This window comes from Scomber japonicus, chromosome 4 (assembly GCF_027409825.1).
Source record: "Scomber japonicus isolate fScoJap1 chromosome 4, fScoJap1.pri, whole genome shotgun sequence".
NCBI lineage: Eukaryota > Metazoa > Chordata > Actinopteri > Scombriformes > Scombridae > Scomber > Scomber japonicus.
Genome location: NC_070581.1, coordinates 24,590,312 through 24,602,629, shown reverse-complemented (window position 1 = coordinate 24,602,629; position 12,318 = coordinate 24,590,312). Strand labels below are relative to the sequence as shown.

Below are 12,318 nucleotides of genomic sequence, written 5' to 3'. Positions count from 1 at the left end.
GGATGCATATATACAAGAGAAAATACATACAGTCATGTTTATTCAGTAAACCTTTATTTATCAGTGCATGAACAGAATGCCATGACAAGAGTATTTCTTTTCACCCATTTTTATATCTCTTCCTTCTCAGCTCCCTTAAAAAAATAATGAAACGATTTACAGAGGATTTTTTTTTCTGCATGAAGGCAAATATTTATACAGGTGCTGTACAATTTATAAACATTTACAACTACCATGATGTCAAAACTAAAAGATTTTTTTTTTAATATATGTTGGAGCAATGCAAGGCCACAGTATCATACATGGTAATGGCATGAACAGTAAATAATACAGTAGCCCATCGTATCAACAATAAAGTGAACAATAAATTAATAATTGATCTCACAGACCAAGAGATGCACGTATTACTTCTGCACATCCTTAAACAGGCAGGCTGATGAGGATACACTTCAAGCAATGACTAGTTTGTGAATAGCAGTGTACAATATGAGCCACTAGATGTCTCTGTACTCCACAGTAGCAACATTGAAACAACACGAAAAAAATTTGTCTTCAGAGCAGAACACAGAAACAGATCCCAATAAATTCCCCCAAAACTTTATAGTGTAATTTCAAATCAGACTCCCTAAGAAGCAGCTGTTAAAGTCATTTTCTCGCCATGCACTATGTGCAACTGCCAAAGGGCAACACGCTATAATGACTTCCCTCTTTGAGTGGAAAAATAATTGCATTCTTTGGGAGCCTGGCTTTATTTATAATCACAAAAGTGACAGGCATGATGTTAATGACTAACAAAGTCAAAAATATACATACTATTTTTTTTCTCACATATAGGGTGCATGGATTAAATAAAACATTTGATCAAAAATAGATTTGGAGGTTAGAATAAGGAGAAAAACAATATGTTTTTGTGCCTACATTTATGGTGATAAAAAATACAAGCATCTCTTAAAGTATTAATAAGTTGAAGGCAGAGGTCTCACATCTTACAATCAAGCTCTGTTAATCCAACTCATCTAAAATATGTGTCAATATATGTGTAATCACTTTGTTAAATAATGCTTCAGATTAAGTAGAGTCAATGCTACAGCAATATCTAAAAATACATAGGCCTACCAGTCTGTTTGTACACATACACACATAGCCAGAGGACCTAAAATACAGAGCTGATAACAGTAGACAACATTATGAATCAGGCTCGCTTGACCATTCACAGAGCATGAAATCTTAGAAATAGAATGTATAGATTGTGCAGTTCCTATAGTTTAGTGTTGTACTGTATGATGTGTTAGATATTACAGTGAGAAACAGCAGTATGTCTGACCAGTCACCACATTGAACAAAGTATATTATATTGTGATGCTTATCTACACATTCTATTTCTTTCTATAAGTCCACATCAAAAGTGAAATGAGTCAGCATGGATATGTGTACTAACAGTTTTTCTTTACATACAATTTCAATAAATTACATTATGCTTTTATTATTAACACACATGTAACAAACATTAGAACTATAACCACAAGTATCTGGTCTGCTGATTGATGCATATAAAGCTCCAAGGTAGTCTGTCCACCCTCTGATAAGCTAATGGGGATCAGAGTGTTTCAGAGTCTTCACGTGTATGAACGCATTCACACACATACAGTTCACAACTCTGGTCGGGCTCTCTCTCTCTCTCTCGCTCTCTCTCTCAAAAAAAAGAAGACAGTAAACAAATTAGAAGACACTCTGTCACCTTTTCAGCCTTATAATACATCCATATCATCAGTGACAACAAGAGTGAATCCATTTTTCCAGGAAGAAAAAGCTACGTGACTGCATGAATGTGCCTTAAACCTTCAAAGTGACCAAAAAAAATAAAAAAGCAGGATCCTTCATTGAGGTGGGTAGAAGGTGAGAGCAGTTCACCCTTATTGCCCACAAACAGTCTCACAGTGAGTGCAATATGGAGCAGCTTCTTTATAACCGGAGTCTCTGATTGGCACAAAATAGACTTCAGTGTCACATCCAAAAAAAAAAAAAAATCACACTCAGAAACACCTGTCACACACTCATGTCCACACATCATCGTACAAATACTCATGTAGGTATGAGCATGCATGTCAGATCAAACATCAGTAGCTTGATGCAAACTGACTGGAGGCAAACTGGGTGAAAAAAAAAATCTGAAGCAGTGAGAAGCTATGTTGCTGGTTACACAGTGATCTGCTTTGTCCGAAATTGCTAAAAAAAAATCCTTCCATTCAGACTGTCCATTTCTCAAAGGCTCAGGTTTCTTTTAACATATATGGAGAGTTCGGGGAGGATGTCAGATACCCTCATATGCTGGGTCCACGTGGGACTGGATCTTGGCAGAGCTGGGAACTTTCCATGGGCCAGGAGTGATGGCAGCTTTCTTGTTGGTAGCTGTCCCATTGCAGCTGGGGTCCTGGATGCTACTGCTTGAACCTCTGGGGTCCTTCCTATTAACTTCTTCACCTGGCCCGTGGTACTTACTCTCCCGATATTCCTTATCTCCTTTGTCTCTTCCACTCCTCCGGCTCAGGGTGCCGCTATCAGCATCCGACCCTGACCTCTCCCTGTGCATTTGGGAATAGGATTTTTGTGCCATTGCCTCTTGTTCAGCCCTTCTTCCCTTCTTGTGGCGATCACTGGTCCCCCAGATTTTGTCTCCACTCTCTGTAGCCCCCCTCTCCTGCCAATAGGCTGCATCCTCATCCTTGTATCTCCAGTCTTTACCATCGCCAGAGGAAACTGGGGGCTGTTGACCAGCTGGACGTCTGGGGCTCTGGGGCTCCTCCAGTTTCTTCGAAGGCACAGCAGGGTCATGTTCTCTCTTGGAGTTCTTCCTGGGGCTAGAGGAGTGGTAGTCTCTCTGCCCATGGGCTTTTCTATCCCTGCTCATGTCCTCCAATGATCCACTGTGACTTCTCTCTGTTTTTCTGGGGCTGTGGGAGCGCTCTACGTGATCTGCCCAGCCTTCAGTGCCTCTCTTGGGACTAGCAGACTTGGAGTCACTCCTGCTTGTTTTTCTGGTCTGGGTGCTGGGGCTGGTGGTACGCTTATGGTTGTGGTGGGAGAGCTGTTGTCCTCTTGATCTGTTAGCTTGCTGTGCGGGCTCCTGTCCAGCGACATGGGACCCAGTTGCCCTGGGGTCCCCACCGGAAAACTCATCAGGGGCGGTTATTTTGGGTGAAGAAGGGGACAGTTCCGAGGTAGAGAGGGAGACAGATGATGGAGATGCTGGAGATGACTGCCCGTCAGATACAGAAAGTTTGGGAAAGCTTGAGGTTGAAATGGTTACTTTGTCCTTTGAACCTGAGAACCAAGCAGTGGAGAGTAAGAAATAATAATTCTGGCTGTGCAAAAATGCATGTTCTCAAGGAAACTATTATGGCCCTTACATGGAACATTATGCACATTCAACAAATAACAAATATAATAAAACATGTCATGCAACAAAAGCACAATATCCTCATTTATTAAAATATTTTTTCCACCTAGCGCACTTTCTGCAATAACCCTCTGTAATATCCCTCTAAATATTTGCCTTGGTTGAGATATGTATCAGCCAATGACATAGCCATCAATGGAAAAGGTGCTAGCGTTCAACCCGTACTGACGTTTCAATTTTCCCCCGAGCTGATAAGAATTGCACAGCTGTGATTGAGAGCAGATATATGCAGCAGAAAACCAGAGACAGAAAGTGAAGAGTGATGGACTTAGTGGTGCTGAAATGAGTTTTTGGATTTCTAGGAGCAACAACTCATAGAAATTCATTCTAATTTGGTCTTCGCAGTGTAAGGTTGATGCCAGTGAATGCACACAGATCCTTTTACCTCTTATCACTCACTGATAAGTATCTAGTCAAGGTCTTTTCTCTAGTTCTCCTCTTCATTCACCCTCAGGATGAGGTGTGTGTTCAGTGGCATCTAAGGTTTTGTACCCTTAAAATAACTTGCGGGGCTCTGAGGCCTCCCAGTGCTCCTGCAGGTCTGTTCGTTCTTCTAGGACTCAGTGCTTTGGTTTAGCCCTCCAGGGAAGAATAACTCTACTTATTGAATGATGAATGGGGTTTTTACTGAGTCAGAGATAACTGATCTATTTCAGATTGTTCATGGGGTGAAAGGAAGGGACAGAAAACAACACTTAATCTGGGGGATGAATCACTTTGAAAGGAGAAGTCAAAGGCAAAAGTAGGAGGAGTACAAGGTTTACCACAGTTATTAGGGACAGACCAAGAAAAGCAGTGAGGCCTTTAGTGATGCTCTGGTTTCATGTAGAAGCACAGGGTGGAAGAAGAGTTCAGACCTATAGGAGGAAGAGATAAATAGGTAGAAATAGACAGCCGTGCTGATGCCGGAAAACAGAGAAAGCAAGGCAGATAAAGAGTACCAGAAGAAGATCAAGATAACAGTAGTGAGAGAGAATGAGAGGAGAGAAAAGTCAAGAGAGAAGCTTGCAACACATGCATGAGAATAAAGAAAGTCAGCACCCTGCTATCAAGCATATCCATACAAAAGCTTCTTTATATGTATGGTAAATATGCTATTGCCTAGATCTAAAGTAGTGCAATGGCAACACTGCATTCATGCAGTTCTCAGCCGTCACTCACTGTGATCAGGGACTAAGCCCTGGCCAGGTCGGAGCAGCAGATGAACTTTGCTGCCTCCTGCTTGGATCAGTTCAATTGCCCGAGTGTGTGTGATGCCCTGGGTGGCCTCGCCGTTGATCTCCACTATCTGATCTCCAACCTGTGAAGCATATATATTTCATTTTTACATGTCGCAAATAGCAATAAGTGCCGTTACTGTTGTTGTGTTTATTCCCTGGTCAGAGAGTAACATGCAAGGTAACTCACATGTATCCTGCCATCTTTAAGAGCAGGTCCATCTTCAGCCAGGCGAAGGATGAACAGGCCCATGTTATACTCTTTCCCTCCTCTCAGACTGAAGCCGAAGCCCCGCTGGCTGCGTTCCAGCTCCACCACAAAACAGCCCTGGTTGTTCACACATACACAAGAACGTGAGCTTTTCACACTGGAACCTGGAAAACTGCTGTTACATGGTTGATATGTTTTGTATCATCAAAAAGAAGAAACACTTAGTAACTGTGGCAACTATCTCACCTGCTTAGGGCCTGACGTGATAAGTGTTGCCATCTCAATTGGTGGGAGAGAGTCACCATTCCTACAGCAGAAAAGACCACAAACACATTACAGTGTGATTGGCATACTATGGAAATGAAGTCTTGCTTTATTACAAAATGTCACAATAACTCCTCTTGAGATGGGAAACAAATGTCAGCACATAACAGCATTTTTTTCTTATTTCAACTTTAGATGTTATTATTTTTTCCCTGTTTTGGTGAGATGTCATTTAAGATTAAGATTTAAGATGAATATTTCTTTACTGTCATTTCACAGCACTCACTGAAACAAAATGTATCTTTTGCTTTTGACTCTCCCTAAACAACAGTAGACATCCACGATACAGCACCCTGAAACCAACTTTCATTCTTTTTTTCCAGTGTAAACCCTAACATACATGTCTTTGATGGTGGGAGGAAACTGCAGCACCCAGCAGAAACCCATGCAAACACAGGCACAGGATGAACATGCAAAGTCCACACAGGAAGGACCTGGGACGGCCGGGTTTCAAACCCATGATCTTACTGTGAGGCGACAGTGCAAACCACAGAGGCACATTCATAAACCCTTTCAGGGTGTTTTAAATCTCACCGGCATAATCCCTTTTACTCCTTTCATGCATTATAGGATTTTTGTCTTGCTATTTGGGCAAATAAATAAACAAACATAAAAAAGTGGGAAAAAATAAACTCAATAAAATGGGAAAAAAAATTAAAAAAAGGTTATATAAAAATGCTGAGAGTTTCATTATGTTTTATATTATTATTATTAGTTATTATGATGTTATGAGTAGAGACAACTATGGAAAAGAGCGTGGTTACCCAGACAACATCGATTAACAATAGGTGGGTTTTGATTGATTTAAAGTCTGTGACCAGACTAAAAGGTAAAGTATTCATGCCCCTTTAGGGAGTTTTATATATGTATGTGTGTATGTGTCATATGTATTAGCAGTGATATATTGTAAGCTACAGCATATGAGAAGTATAATTGCTCTATGTTGTGTAGACAAGAGTAGAGAAAGAGTTTCATTCTTGCTTTCGGCTGTGTCCACTATGATCCACACGCTGCCATGCCTTCATCACAGCAACCCGAGCCTCTTTCTGTTAGTTTCATTATACAACGCGCAGAGACCAATGTAAATCCTTCAAAGAGCTGTGTTGCTTTTACAGTTCAGTGGCAGATAACGGGGGCATACTTTAATGCTCCGCAGAGCTCATTACAATGTCTTTGTGGGAACTTAGCTGTGCTGACACCCTATCTAAAGAGTCTAGGCCTTCTTAGCAGCTCTGGCATAGAGAAGAGTTTACACTTCATGTTGCCGAGCTGAGAACCACAACTCATACATAGCCTGCACTGACCCAAGGCATGTGCCGGAGATTAGACAGAGCGGAGGGGTTGGTGCTGCCTAGGAATAGACAGAGAGCTAAATGAGGACAAGAGGAACACATGCTGATAGGCAGCGAAACAGAGCTGGTGCGGGAGAGAAATGATGGTTGAGAATTGCTGCTGCAGCAATGGATTAAAAAGTCTGACACAGGTAATATTTGTTAAAATGAAAGATCAAAGAGAAAGTAAGACTCCTTATTAATCTGTCTATTTTTCTTTGCTTCACTATCCAAACTGTGACCATGGGGGAATTTTCTGTCTTTCTGAATAACAGGGAGAATGCGGGACCACCAGGAATGGTAATGGGCCACGATGTAGAGAACCTGAGCCTGCTTTGAGAGGATTGGGGCTAATTTATGGTTCAAGTGGCAGAACTTGTATTAGATTGTTTCCAATAGACTCAGTGTCTGAAAGGGATGTTGGCAAGCCTGTGTGAATGCTTGTGCTTGTAAGGGAGTGTGTGTGTATCGTCGTGTACCTGTCTGAGTAGCTGGGAGGCTGTTGGCCCACAGCTCTGTGTTGTGCTGAAGGACTCTGCTTGGCTGAATTTGTTCCAGATGGAGGAGTGCTGTCTGTAAGAGCATAATTCACACAACACACCCTTTGAGAATGACAAAAAGAAAGAACCACAGTCTTGTAAACTACCACTAAGGAATCTCAAAACCTCTTTTTGATTATTGTGGCATTCTCTAGAAATCAGCTTCACAGAGCCGAGACTTTCTTTGCACCGACCTACCATCTTCAGGCACAACAGTGAGTGTGACAGAATTTCCGGCTTCCTTGATGAGCTGAACGATGTCGTTGTGCGACAGCTCCATGATGGACCGACCGTTGACAGCAGAGATACGGTCCCCCACCTTCATCTGACCTATACGGTCTGTGGGGCTGCCCTCAATAATACGGCCAATCTTGTGAGGTATTACTAGAACAGAGAGAAACAGAGAAATGACAACCTGCTGTTTTTGCATGTTTGTATCACGCTTTGTTATTTGAAAGTGGAATCTCGATGTTTACTGAATCAATGATAAACCGTAGTGTTTGTGGCTTTGTAAGCAATTCTGTCACTGGGAACCTAATAAATGTATGTCTCCTAAGTAAAGATTATGGTTTAATGTGATATATTAGACGTCATTAAACAAATATGATTCTAAAAAACGATGAACAACAAACAATTGTATGAAAAGACATAGAAGATGCATCAGCTGTTTAGTTAACTTCTACTTAGATCTGATCTTAGGTTAACTTTTCTTTTTGGGCATATTGACCAATATATGTTCTAATATTCAATATGTTCCTAAATGACTCCTTATTTAACTGAACTTCAAAAAAAAGGAAAAAAAATATAAGACATGTTTTTTTTTCATTTCTTACCTCCAGGTGGAGGCTTGTTCTTCGAAGTGAGGATAACAAATCCGAAGCCCTCGTTGTCTTTTCGCTGCAGAGTAACATCAAAGCACTCCGGCCGAGACGGCTGGGAGGGTGAGACAGAGTTCGGCACCTCGATGCGAGGCATCTTGGGAGAGCTGTTGACCAGGGCGGATGCTACATGCTGCGGCTGCTGGCTGCTCTCCTCCTCACTGTTATCTGACAAATGACAACGCACAGAAACATGAGGGACTGCTTACATTCACAAACACATTTGGATTAGAGCTTCACAATTGGATACAAATTGACGTTTATTTCCCGGAATTTATCATTCTCGGGATCCCTCCATAAATAATCTGAAACACAACAGCTTTATTGAAGACAGCCATTTTGCTACGTGAGATACGGAGATCAAAGACTGTCAATTTAACATGTGAGATGAAAGCCCTTTACAATTTGCTATTCATAAGACAAGCTTATCTACCTATCACTTTTCATTGTGAGCTTGTTTTGCTGAGTCCCAGTTTTGTCAGCCGGCATCAGGGAATCTCTTTCTAAACCCCTGCTTTGAAAGCACAAACCCTCACATGATTGATGCTTAATTTCAGCAACGTGATCAAAAGCTGTTGTTGCGATACATCAAATCCAAAGTAATTTCAAAAAGTGCTCGTACTATTCATGGAGTTGTTATTTGTGGGGGTAAACAAGCCTGAATGTGGCTTGGGTTTTGGGCTGTTGAAAAAGAAAACTCAGCATATTTTTTTTCCTCCCATCCTTTGAGATGTAAATCAACTCCACCAGCTGATCTAATCTTCACTGCCCTTCACACAACTCCAATCAGTTTCAACAGATAAACACAGAGAAAACAATCTCAGACTGTTTATTGTAAGTCACCATGAGACAATTTTACTGTGTCTATGGGGATGAAAATTTTCATTCACTTTCCTTGTTATTCAAGTAAACACAGAAGCCACATTCAAAAATCTATTTTTCTTTTCAGGAAAAATATGCCTAGACTAACATCCTTAAATTCAATTTCGGTTGAAGTTCATTTATTCAGATTTATCCGTAAGGAAGTCATCCAGAACAAATTTAAAGGGTTAGTGAAAGAATACTAGATCAAAGCTTTGGCTCAGAGGTTTTCCCTGTAGCACACAAGATCTAAACAAAAGGCATAAAAAAAACAATCCTTTAAAGCTTCGAGTGTTCTCAGAGAAATGTAGAGCTGATTATTCAAAAAGAAGACTAACCTATGTGAGAGAGTTTCCTGCGGACTGTGAGCATGACTTGACCATTACGGGCAGCGTTGGTCATCAGCTCCAGCACCTGTTTGTGGGATTTGCCCTTTACTGCCACGCCATCTATACAAAGCAGCTCATCCCCTGCCCGCAAGCGCCCGTCCTTCTCAGCTGCACCGAGTGGCACGATGGCACCAATGTACACCTGTGGAAGCAAGAGAATATAAGAGAAACAACTTGACACACTGATCTGAGCCAGAAAGAGAGAGCATAAGGACTGACTGGCTTCATGGTAAATAATCCTCTCAGTTGCTTTGAGCATTTGGTGCCTCGTTTTCCAAAGTGGAAAATTGAGATTTGCTATTTTATTGACAATTTATTTCCCCATTGTCCTGGTACGATTGTAGAAATTCTAAGTAACTGAATGCAGCACAAATATTGATTTGCTTGGTGTCTGCCTGCTGGTCTGTAGTATCTAAGGATTTGGGATTGTAGCAGTAAGCCAAGCATGGATGTACAGTAAATGGCTGGAGTTGCATCCTCGCTACTTACTGGCTGATCCGGCCCCTCGCCTCCAAGGACTCTGAAGCCAAAGCCTGACTCCTGGTTTCTTTTGATGAAAACGTCCAGGTCCTTAGTGTTAGGAGCTGAGCACAGGAGAAAGAGAGAAAGAATGAGTGTTTTATTCAAAATAGCTATAAAAGACAAAACACATTTATTATGCTGTTTGTGAGTGAAGACAGTCAGACAACACAGTGTTGTTGGGCATGTAGGCAATGTGTTTAATGTATAATGCAGTTGTTCTGCTGTCTGCAGTCAAGGCTGCGGAGTTCTACAATCATTTCACCAGTTAAAAATATTCAATTCAATTAACTTCAAAGATGATATCATTTTATGTTATCTTATTTATCATTTGTTGTTTAAAATCAAAATTGAGATCTTTAGATGTATCAAATAAAAAAACATAACAAATCAAATAAAACAACATTATTTGATTTCACAAGTAGAGCTGAAATGAAAGAATAATCAATCAGCTGGTAAGTTGATCGATAGAGATTTAAAAATTATCAGTAAGTCTTATCATGCTGAAAAGTGGCAGTCCTTTGTTTTCATCAAACCACCCTGCAATACATCTTGGATACTTACGCTTGCTGTCCAACATGGCCCTGGACTTGAGGTAGAGCTCAGTTGCGTCCGGTTTGGGTGAAGACGAGCGTAGTGTGTTGGCAGAGAAGGGGAGTGGATTGGGGGGCATTTCCGAGTGACCTAGGCCCTCTGTGTTGTTGATGATGTCCTGTCGCTGAGGCTGTGTTATGGGCTGGGAACAGGGATGGGGCATCTGTTGAGGAGCAGGCTGGGATAGGGCTTGGGACATAGGAGCTGTGCACTGCAAAAGAGGAATAAGAGCTGTGATGTAATGGTCAAGAGAAAGTTGATTATCCACAAAAACAATTTAATTATTCCTTAAGAACACTGTAAATGTATTCCTATCATGTATAATGTATCTTATTTAATAATACATAGTATAATATATTGTCTTATTTATGTCAATGATTTATTCCAAAAGTAGAGGCAGGAAGATTTTCAGAATTGCATGCCCAAACAACTGCACTGGTCTTTTTTAAATAGTGCAACCACACAGTCATTCTGTGTTGAACCAATAAAACAGTATGAGTAAGCCTGTTGCTGTCTCAGCTCCTCTCTATTTTAAGAGTGAAGCATGGAGGAGCAATACAGCAACAAGCTGTTGAACATGGCATATCATCTTAAACACCCATACACAGAGGGATGTTAAGTTGCTGTTTGCCAGGAGCCAGCATATTTACCCACATTCAATTCCAGAAATAACAGCCTGGCTAATGTGGGCTCCCTGAATAATGTAAGTGCAACAGCTTCCACAGCAGACACACTGAGTGTTGCTTATGGGTAACCAAGACAAAGCTGAAACCTTTTACTGTTTAATAATTCAGCAGGAGTTTTATCATCGGTGTATCTTTTATTCCAACCTACAGGACAGAAGCAAAATTACAGATATATTTTTCAGCTTACCGGCTTTAGGGATTTCACAGGAGATGTCTGGCCTGTAAACAGAGAGGCAGAAGAAGAGATTACATTATAAACTGTTTAAGAAAACACCTATTATCAAATACATGACTTAAAGGCTTAAAGGATGAGTTGTACAGTTTCCTTCACACTATGGACCTGCTGGCCTTCAGTGGTAGAAGCTCCACTTCTTAAGCCTTTTTCTGCACTTAATAACTTAGTGAACTCGCTGTAATAATATTGCCTAGAGGGTTTTCTAACTATTTGGTATAACCTCCTTCTGCCTTCTTCTCTTTTAGTGAGTCATAATGTAATTCAACCAGTAGGGGGCAGTATACTCCAGTAGCACAAACAGTGTAGGAGTCACTATGCTGGGAAGCACAGAGGTGATGCTAAGCCATGGGAAAACATGCACTTCTCAGGGTTAACTTTGCCAGCTGTTTGCTACTCTACTAGAACATTGTAAATACTCTCACCGTCTACACATATTTAAATCAGAAGATTTAAATAAATGAGATGTTTTAATGAATGTTACCGGTGGAAGCTTAGCAAAGATTAACTTTAAGTTTGATTAATTCCTTTTGAAATATTAATACTGTAAATGTACTGGTGGTATCTCTCTATTGACAGTCCCTGATCATATCTCTTCATGTGCTGAGTGCAGTGCATATCCCATGGGGAAGGGCATTTTGTCTCATTTCCAGATTTAAATCCAGAACAGGGAGCAGGGCCAAATAATTTCCTGTTTCATTTCTCTCTGCTGCTGTCATCGGAAGACAGTTCTAGCCCGTAGCTGCGACTAAAGCCCAACCTAATGCTGGTCCATGGGTGACCAAAGGGAAGCCCTGCGGCGCTGCTCCTTTTAGTCCTAGAAAGCTGTGATCTCCTGCTCCTTTTTAAGCAGTAACACAACCTGAATATGCACATACAGAACCATCAAAAATATGCATATAAGGCTGCACACATGGGTAAAAAGTTAATAACAGCAGCACTCACACACACACACACACACAGGACAAGCCCCTGGAGCTCAGAGCAGAGCCCAGCTGAGTACAACTGATATGTGGGTGCAACACTGATCTCTTGAATCTAGGCTACTGCACTGCAGTAAAGGCAAAAGGGAACAAGCCC

General features: G+C 41.1%; 1 protein-coding gene across 2 annotated transcripts in view; it reads right to left on the bottom strand.

Moving 5' to 3' along the window:
* Nucleotides 1-46: 46 nt before the first annotated feature.
* magi3a (membrane associated guanylate kinase, WW and PDZ domain containing 3a) overlaps nt 47-12,318 on the bottom strand; it is a 116,935-nt gene continuing 104,663 nt past the window's right edge. For both annotated transcript variants that reach the window (XM_053317322.1, XM_053317323.1), the window contains 11 exons: nt 11,194-11,225; nt 10,291-10,531; nt 9,697-9,791; nt 9,157-9,349; nt 7,913-8,125; nt 7,278-7,463; nt 7,020-7,113; nt 5,132-5,192; nt 4,865-5,002; nt 4,619-4,757; nt 47-3,321 (listed from right to left, as the gene is read on the bottom strand). In XM_053317322.1, coding sequence (XP_053173297.1) covers nt 2,312-3,321; nt 4,619-4,757; nt 4,865-5,002; nt 5,132-5,192; nt 7,020-7,113; nt 7,278-7,463; nt 7,913-8,125; nt 9,157-9,349; nt 9,697-9,791; nt 10,291-10,531; nt 11,194-11,225 — 2,402 coding nt within the window. In that variant the 3' untranslated portion in view covers nt 47-2,311. The remainder of the gene's footprint in view (nt 3,322-4,618; nt 4,758-4,864; nt 5,003-5,131; nt 5,193-7,019; nt 7,114-7,277; nt 7,464-7,912; nt 8,126-9,156; nt 9,350-9,696; nt 9,792-10,290; nt 10,532-11,193; nt 11,226-12,318) is intronic.